At 36.6% G+C, this 10,055-nt stretch overlaps 1 protein-coding gene across 1 annotated transcript; it reads right to left on the minus strand.

Moving 5' to 3' along the window:
• Positions 1–408: 408 nt before the first annotated feature.
• LOC120853297 (olfactory receptor 4L1-like) lies at positions 409–1,357 on the minus strand. Its single transcript, XM_040227029.1, is given in 2 exon segments — positions 409–1,146; positions 1,148–1,357. Coding segments are annotated over 2 exon segments (948 nt in total).
• Positions 1,358–10,055: the final 8,698 nt, after the last annotated feature.

Here is a 10,055-nt window from a genome sequence, read left to right on the forward strand (position 1 = left end):
CAGTTTCCATCTGTTTCCCCATGAAGTGATGGGACCAGATGCCATGACCTTTGTTTTCTGAATGTTGAGCTTTAAGCCAATGTTTTCACTCTCCTCTTTCACTTTCATCAAGAGGCTTTTTAGTTCCTCTTCACTTTCTGCCATAAGGGTAGTGTCATCTGCATATCTGAGGTTATTGATACTTCTCCTGGCAATCTTGATTCCAGCTTATTCTTCTTCCAGCCCAATTAAAAATTATTCTTTCAATAAAACAAAATATATCATAGAGATGTGATGATGGAGCATTGGTAGGTTTAATATACATTATGAATATTGAAAAAAAAACTACAAAAAGAAAAATACCAACTTATTCCAAGATGTACAATATATGGGTTTTGGTCTAGAAATCTTTGACATCATGGTAGTTGCCTAGAAGGTCTTTCTGGAGCTCACATGTTGGGTCCTCAGTCTATTCATGGCTGCTTTCATCTCCTGATTCCTCAGAGTATAAATAATGGGGTTCAGTAAAGGTGTGATAACTGAATAAAACACAGAAAGAAATTTATCCACTGAAAAATTACTAAATGGCCAAGCATAAATGAAGATACACGGCCCAAAGAACAGAGTGACCACTGTAATATGAGCAGATAGTGTGGACAGAGCTTTGGAGAGACCACCAGAGGACTGATGTCGAATGGTCACCAGAATGACAGTGTAGGAAATGAGCAAGAGTATGAAGGAGATGAAAGACAATAGTCCACTGTCAGCAATTACTAGCAACTCCAGAACATAGGTCTCAGTGCAGGCAAGCTTTATAACCAGCGGAAGGTCACAGAAAATATTGTCTACTATATTGGGACCACAGAAGGGCAAGGTGATGGTAAACACCATCTGGCTCACTGTATGCACAAAGCCAACAGCCCATGATAGCAGCACAGAGCCTCTGAGTACCCGGTGGTTCATGATGGTTGTGTAGTGAAGAGGTTTACATATTGCAAAGTACCTATCAACCGCCATAACTATGAGAAGTGTCATCTCACTACCCCCTAAAAAGTGAAGGAAGAACATCTGAGCCATACAGCCCCATAGAGAAATAGTTTTATTCTCCCTGACAAAATCTGCAACCATCTTAGGGGTTGTGATTGTAGAAACAGACAAGACAGAAAACAGAAATATTTCTGTTTCCAAGGAGGAAGTACATTGGTGTAGAGTGCAGATGAGAGTCCAAGGTTATGGTGACCACAGCGAGAAGGTTTCCTGCCACAATCGCCGCATAGGCCAATAAAAATATGAAAAAAAAGAAAAGCTCAAGTTCCCAAGTGTTGGTGAGTCCTAACAAAACAAACTCAGATATCATTGAGCTATTCATCATTTTCATCAAGTTTGTTTACATGTTTTCAGAAAGTCTTTAAAATGAAGGTAATCCAGAAAAAGTGATTATTTAATCTATGACAGTTTTGAAGGTATGGGCATACAGAAAGTAGTGTTTGATTCCTACAGAAAAATAAAAGGTAGATATTTCTGAAAATTACATTTAAATTGACTAATGGAAGCATATTACTTGTATACACTTTCACATTACTGCATTCATTTTCAAACAGAAAGGCACAAAAGGGAAATTTATTGTAAAATTTTATAAATATAGTTTGTGCATATAGACTTTCTCTTCACATTTATTTGTTGTTTTTACCATGAGTTCATGAATTTATGAACCCTGAGTTTAATGGATCACGTAATAATCAAATGGTCTTTGGTCATAAGTGAATTAGAATACAGTCATGTAACTTTTTGGCAGCTAGTATTCAATCTTTTACCCTTTTCACCTTCCTAATTTGAAATATTCAGATATGTTCATATGAATTGAATTATATACCCACTTGGCAAATTGTTACAGTACTTTCTTGTCTCACCTATACTATATTCTCACCCTTCCCTTTTATCTCAAATATATATACCAAATGCTTTAACTTGTTCCTGAAGGTTTAAACTGGCTACAGTCTGTCATGTGTCTCTACCTCTCCCCCAAATAATAATAAATAAGCTTCCCAGGAAGTTTCTGCACAAGAACATAAATATTTCTGTGTTAATGTTTCTTTCTTCCTTGTTCTTTCCTTCTCCCTCTGTCCCTCCTGCCTTCCCTTTCTCCCTTCCTTCCTTCTATTTTCTTTCTTTCTTTCTTTTCAGTAGTGTTCTGTATCTCATACTTTGGTTCGTGAATAAAACTCTTAGCCTCTACTTTTTGTCTATTTCCCTGACTCTCTTGTTGCTGGATTCCTGGCTGGAGTTTTCTTTCTTGTCTCTTTGCATTCTCTGTGTAAATGGTCTCTAAACAATCATCAAATCTTTCACAAGTAGTGCTTATTTTTTCCCTTGGCTCCTAATTGCTTACTTTTTTCTGATGATTGCTTTCCTCTGACTTTTCAAACTTGTGTCCAGACTGACTCTTGATAATTCCTGGCTCAAATATCCTTGATACTTGTACTCTGTTTTTCCACAATGAGTGAGCACTACTGGCTTACTTTTGTCTACTTTTCTCTTTGATTTAGATCTTTTGGCCCCATCTTCCTGTTTCTTTTTTTCCTTTAAAAAACTATTAATGGCACATACCAACTGCACAGACACAGATACAGAATCACAGATATACACACATATGCTTATACCAAGTTCTAGTTCTAGAGTACAAGGACAGAATGTGGAGAATTTACTCTGAATTTCCCTTTTTTCTTTATAGGTCATGAAATATTCAGAAATTATTGTTTAGTCCAGTTATCAAAACTTGAAAAAAAAAAAAAAACAAAAACACTGAACCAAGAGTCAAGAATCACATTCTAGTCCTGCCCTAACATGTACTAGGGAAATATAATCTTTAACTCTTTTCAATGTTGATTCAATTTTCTATAGAAATAAAATAATATCTACTCTTCAACCTTTCAAATTGTTATAAGATTCTAAAGGGCAACAGGTTGTTTTTGTTGTTCAGTTGCTCAGTTGTGTCCGACTCTTTGCAACTCCATGGACTGCAAATTCTCCCAGAGTTTGCTCAAACTCACGTCCATTGAATCGATGATGCCATCCAACCATCTCATCCTCTGTTGTCCCCTTCTCCTCCTGCCCTCAATCTTTCCCAGCATCAGTGTCTTTTCCAGTGAGTCAGCTCTTCACATCAAGTGGCCAAAGTACTGGAACTTCAGCTCCAGCATCCGTCCTTCCACTGAACATTCAGAGTTGATTTCCTTTAGGATTGACTGATTTGATCTCCTTGCTATCCAAGGGACTTGCAATAGTCTTCTCCAGCACCACAGTCTGAAAGCAGCAATTCTTTGGTGTTTAGCCTTCTTTGTGGTCCAACTCTCACATCCATACATGAGACTACTGGAAAAACCATAGCTTTGACTATATAGACCTTTGTTGGCAAAGTGATGTCTCTGCTTTTTAATACACTGTCTAGGTTTGTCATAGCTTTTCTTCCAAGGAATAACCATTTTTTAATTTCATGGCTGCAGTCACCACCTGTGTTGATTTTGGAGCCCAAGAAAATAAAGTCTGTCACTGTTTCCATTTTTTCCCCAAGTATTGGACATGAGGTGATAGGACCAGATGCCATAATCTTCGTTTTTTTGAATGTTGAGTTTTAATTCAGCTTGTTCACTCTCCTCTTTCACCTTCATCAAGAGGCTCTTTAGTTCCTCTGCAATTTCTGCCACTAGGATGGTGTCATTGGCATATCTGAGGTTATTAATAATTCTCCCAGCTATCTTGATACCGGCATGTGCTTCATCCAGCCTGGCATATTGCATGATGTACTCTACATATAAGTTAAATAAGCATGGTGACAATATGAAGCCTTGATGTACTCCTTTTCCAGTTTTGAACCAGTCCATTGTTCCCTGTCCAGTTTTAATTGTTGTTTCTTAATCTGCATACAGGTTTCACAGGAGACGGTTAAGATGGTCTGGTATTCCCATCTCTTTAAGAATTTTCCACAGTTTGTTGTGATCCACACAGCCAAAGGCTTTAGCATAGTCAATGAAGAAGAAGTAGATGTTTTTCTGGAATTCCCTTTCCTTTTCTGTGATTGACTGGATGTTGGCAATTTGATCTCTGGTTCATCTGCCTTTCCTAAATCCAGGTTGTACATCTAGAGGTCCTTGGTTCACATATTGTTAAAGCCTAGCTTGAAGGATTTTGAGCTATATTTGTGTTATTTTATTCTACACATAGGTGCTAAATACCTATGTGCATTCCCCAAATTTTATCTTTAACATTATCTCATTTTCTTGTGATTATGAGGATGCTCAAACACATTAAGGACCACAGAAGGATTTTTACTATGAAAGATTTGGTAAAGTAGACTTAGTGTTAATTAAAATGTTTTTCTTCATTAAATATAAGTGATAAAATTACCTAGACTGTCTTCTTTAAAAGAGTTTTTGTCATCATCATTGGTATTATATCTAATGCAATAATTGAGCCTACATAATAGTTAGGAAATTATCAAAATTATGCAGTCCTTGATCTCAAAATACTAACAGAAGAAAACCTTTAGAAGTAATTTTTATAGTTTATTATGTAAAATTGGAAAATTAAAAGCAAAAATTATATTTATTAATTTATGCTTTTTAAAAATTTTGAAGGTGTATTTATAAAATATATCCATCTAAATGCACATAAACATAATTCAAATATAAGAGACAAAATAATTCATTTTGACAATTTTTACATAAGATCAAATGTGAAATATTTTAAAAATACTCTTCTACTCAGACACAGGTAAAAATAAGTTAGAATCAGAAAAATAATACAGTTATTGTCAACTTGAGGCACAGTTTAAAATTCACATGAAAAAATTTAAATTTTTGAGTGGTATGTATTTATACCAATAATATTGAACTGAAAAGGAATAAAAAAATAATTGAATAATGCTCAATCAGGCTAGGCTTGGTTTTTCTCTAGCAGAAATTTCTGAGACTGGGATAGTTGCCTGTGACTGGGGAGCCTAGCTTTTTCTGTGCTGTTTATGTGACTGAATGAATAAAAATTATTAGTTCAACTGTGGTGCAAACTTGAAGAAAGAAAACTATGTTTAATATTTTTTGTCTATATTCAGTAATAAAGCCTTTCTACACATTTTCATAAAAGCACTTAATGTATGTGGAGATATGTAACTGGAAGCTCTTTTGTTAAGAAAAAAAAGTCTGTGAAGTTTCTATTGATCTTGAATTTTTTTAATGATTATTTGTTCTCATAGTGTTAAGCTATGTATGGATTAGATAACCCAGTGGTAATATTCACTTATCACAAAAAGTGTTTGACACTCAGATTTTCTGCCAAAATAACCATTATAACTATTTTCCTAATTAAAAAATAAGATTGTACAGTTGGTAGAAAAAGTGCCAAAATTATACGTGCCCAAAGAACTCTTTTCCCATATATTGATCAAGTTTAACATATTAAAGTTTGTATTTGTTATAAATGTAGGTAGAAAGAGTGGTAAGTTTAGAAAAACTGGAAATAGTCCTTAGGTTATAAAATCACCAAAATAAATATATTAGCAGTATAATTAGACAATCATTTTGAATAGAAGGTTTGTTACTTCAGAAAAATAAATATAGACTTGAGGGGAAATCTTCTAAATATTTATTTAAATTAATCTCATTTAATTTAGAATTCCATAAGTGTTTTCTCAGCTGAAGTAAATATCCAATCTAGGAAAGTAAAAACATGAAGAATTAAATGAAAATAAAATAAATCAATGTTTTCCATATTCTTGATATGCAATTTTTATTAGACTACATTTCGGATTTGTCAAAGATGTTAAATGTAGCCAAGGATGAAACTAATTTTTTGTTATTTTACCATATTCTAAATTATTTTGTCTTTTTATCCAATAGTGGTTAAACAATAAATGGACTCAAATTTATGTTTTCAAAATACAAACTCAAATTATAAAACTGACCACTTAGATCAGGATATCAGTGGTATTTATCCTTCACAGACTGGCTTTCTTCTTATTAAAACTGGGTAAATTTGTCCAGATGATATCTGACCCAAGTTGTATTTTACCATTGCCTTCATGATCAGAATAATCTGATTTTCATTAATTTCTAGGTTTCGTATACAAAGTCTCCTCCTTCATTAAAGTATATAGTTTCTCTATGTTATTAGCATTGCTATTCAAACCTACCAGTTCGAGCTGAGGAATGGTCTCTTCAAAGATACGTAGACAGAGTGAGATTCTGAATAGATATTTATCTTTTTGCCTCTGTGGATATACATGACAATCATTTGCAGGTCAGAAAAAAAAAGGACACAAAACACATACATAAGGTGCATACTAGTGATTAACACCCAGAGGGAATTATTAGAGTAAAGGTGCTAGTTAGTTGTCTCTAGAGTTCAGAGCAAGGACTTAGTCTCTCATTATTTAAGTTGATTATGAATTCGCCAAGTATATGAGTTGTGTGGAGTCACCCTAATAAATGCTTTCCAGAAAAAAGCATTAACTTAAGTGTTTTGGTTGGTAGAGGGTAAGCAAATTTATGAAAATAGATCTACCATAGATGATGGACTTGAGAAAACTATAATTCTATTCATTTGACTTTACCAGTCTGAATATTTATAATTTGATAATTGAATGCATTTATTCAATTAGAATTAAAATAAATAGATCCACACAGAGCAAGGCATATAAGGAAATTCATAGACTATAGACTAGTTCTTAGCACAGAGAAAACTTTCCTTTTACTCTGTAAGGGAATAAGAGAGAGAGAAAGAAGCACACACACTCTTAAGCTAGAACAGCAAAGGAGGCCTTCACCAGTGAAGTGAAGTGAAGACGCTCAGTCGTGTCTGACTCTGCGACGCCATGGGCTGTACCCTACGAGTCTCCTCCATCCGTGGGTACTGGAGTGGGTTGCCATTTCCTTCTCCGGAGGATCTTCCAGATCCAGGAACCGAACCCAGGTCTCCCGCATTGTAGGCAAACACCCTACTGTCTGAGCCACCAGGGAAACCCCTGGCTTTCTCCAGGGTAATCAATAAATGATTTATGGTACTCAAGAAGTGATTAGTTAGTGGAGTTTAGCAGAGAAGGCAATGGCACCCCACTCCAGTGCTCTTGCCTGGAAAATCCCATGGACGGCGGAGCCTGGTGGGCTGCAGTCCATGGGGTCGCACAGAGTCGGACACGACTGAGCGACTTCCCTTTCACTTTTCACTTTCATGCATTGGAGAAGGAAATGGCAACCCACTCCAGAGTTCTTGCCTGGAGAATCCCAGGGACAGGGGAGCCTGGTGGGCTGCCGTCTATGGGGTCCCAGAGTCGGACACGACTGAAGTGACTTAGCAGTAGCAGCAGATTTGGAATTTCATGTAGTCTTTTACAATTATGTTTAACTTCATGGTAAATCAACAGTATTAAAAGAATATTATGGAGGTTACTACAGTAAAACTTTTACGGTAAAACATAATTAAGCAGGTAAATTTCTAAGGGCTATCTGAGTAGCAGTACATGACTGCAGAGGATTTCACCTATTTGAGGAATTTTTCTGTCTTTATTCTTATATGTAACTCTGCCATGTCTCCTCAATTACAATCCTCTTGAAAGTGAGTGAAGTGAAGTCGCTCAGTCGTGTCCAACTCTTTGCGACCCCATGGACTGTAGCCCACCAGGCTCCTCCACTCATGGGAGTCTCCAGGCAAGAATTCTGGAGTGGGTTGCCATTTCCTTCTCCAGGGGATCTTTCCGACCCAGGGATCGAACCCAGGTCTCCCACATTGTAGGCAGACACGCTTTACCATCTGAGTCACCTCTTGAAAAGTTTACAAGAAAGTGAGGGTCATAAATATGTGATAAATATGATTCATTTCCAAAGCCCATAGTAGATATTGCTAATAAATTTCTTATTCTTTCTAACTGAACCTCAGAATTTTTTTTCAATGTAGTTCTCCAGGCAACTGCTAGCAATTAGAATTGCCATTAAAAAATATTTCAGCTAAGGTGATATATACCTCAACATAGCATGACCTTTGAGGGGATGTTTGCAAGAGAGCAGAGCATTCTTAAAAATAGAAATTAGAAGGATAATATGAGCACAGTATTGATATCCAGATGAGATTACCCATACCAGTGGTTAAGGATGGTACACATATAATTTTTCAGGATAAACTGAAATATTAGGTGCACAATGTCTAAGGTCAAACTAAAACTGGGCAGTGTCTTGCTTCTTATCCTGTTCGTGATGCCAATTGTCTAGCTATTCATACTGTGTGCTCTGTTCCTTGAACCCATGATAGACAAGGTGCAAGTGGGGAAGCTGGAAGAAAACCACAGCACAACCTCTTTCTTGGCTGGCAAGTGGCCATAACTGTATTCTCTCCTGGCTGACGCGGCAGTGGTATAAGCGGACGTGCTATCTTCTCTCCTGCCGTGGCTTACCCACGGACACAGCCGTGATGCAGCAGTAATGCCTCTGCTCTCCAGGTGGAGTTCAGATACCTGTATCACACAAAGTAGCCCACAGGCAAGCAGGACCTGGTGATGTGAATGCGCAGTGCTCCAAGTGATCAGAGCTGTTACAGAATCATTATTTGCAAAATGTGGGGCAAGAGCGCGAGGCTGTAGGGTGAGAGAGCCTGACCATGCCATCTCGGCTAATTTGCTCTTTCCCTACAGGCAGATACAATCTAACACAGGGGAACAAACAAATAAGATGAAAATAAGGACAGAAAATATGCCTATTCCAGGTTCCTGGTTTTGCAATATGTTAATAAAATACATCAAAAGAGGTGGTCCCAGAAGATGTTTGCATAATTTAGGTTTCCAATAAGTCTTTAGAAGGACTCTTTGCAATGTTTCCATAAACTCACTGAATCATTAATAAATTCAGATTTGTAACCTGAAATAGCCCACTATTTTCTCTGTCTTCATTTCTATTACAATTTATTCTCCACTTAAGAAGACAAACCTTCATGACACTTTAGAAGTATGTTGAATCTATTCTTAAACCTCCCATTCTCAAAACTCTTTAATTGCTTTATATTGCTAAAAACTAGGATTCACAAGGCCTCAATACTCTGGTCTCTACCTTTCTATATAATCTCTGCATAGGTCTTTCTTCCTTTTATTCATCAACCTCCTTCATAAATGTCTGTCTTTGGTACCTAAAATGACTTTCTCACTTTACAATATCCATATAAACTGGCCCTTCTGCCTGAAATGCTCTTTTTCCCACTCAAATATCTATTCTTTAGCTTTCTTAATGTGTTTCTGTGAAGATTCTCCTTAACATGATCTAACATCACCACGCCTAATATGGATGACCCCTCATTATTTTCTGCAAAGCAGAGAGCAGTGTTGTGTGATAACCATGTATGTGTATTCTGTTTTTTTAAACATTCATAAGGGTTCCCTTGAATTCTAAGACAAGGAGGGAAAGGAGGTAATGAATGCAAGCTTATTTATGTATTACATTTGTGCTAAGAATATTTTCCAATAAAATAAAAAGATACCTTAATATTCCTCACATTTTGTAAGGTGGAAATTTAATATTATTTAACATTTGATTTCAATTATTTGAAGAAATATTTAAATGGTCTTCCCTGGTGTCTCAGCCATAAGAATCTACCTGCCAGTCTAGGAAACATGGGTTTTATTTAACCCTGGATAAAGAAGATCTCCTGGAGGAGGATTTGGTAACCCACTCTATGGACAGTGGAGCCTCTTGGGCTACCATACATGGGGTTGCAAAGAATCGGACAACACTGAGCAACTAAACAATAACAATAACAACCCCCAAATTGCAGAGAACAAAAAACAATTGTATACAACAGACAATATTTAGGGGGTGAGCCAGGAACCAATATGCTGGTTGCTCAGTCTCTTAATGGCTGCCTTCATTTCCTGATTCCTCAGAGTGTAAATAATTGGATTAAGGAGAGGAGTGATGATAGAGTAAAACACAGAAAGAAATTTATCTACAGAGTAACTGTTAAATGGGAAAGCATAGATGAAGATGGCAGGGCCAAAGGAGAGAGTGACTACAGTGATGTGAGCAGAGAGTGTGGACAGAGCCTTA

This window comes from Oryx dammah, unplaced genomic scaffold (genome assembly GCF_014754425.2).
Source record: "Oryx dammah isolate SB20612 unplaced genomic scaffold, SCBI_Odam_1.1 HiC_scaffold_26, whole genome shotgun sequence".
NCBI lineage: Eukaryota > Metazoa > Chordata > Mammalia > Artiodactyla > Bovidae > Oryx > Oryx dammah.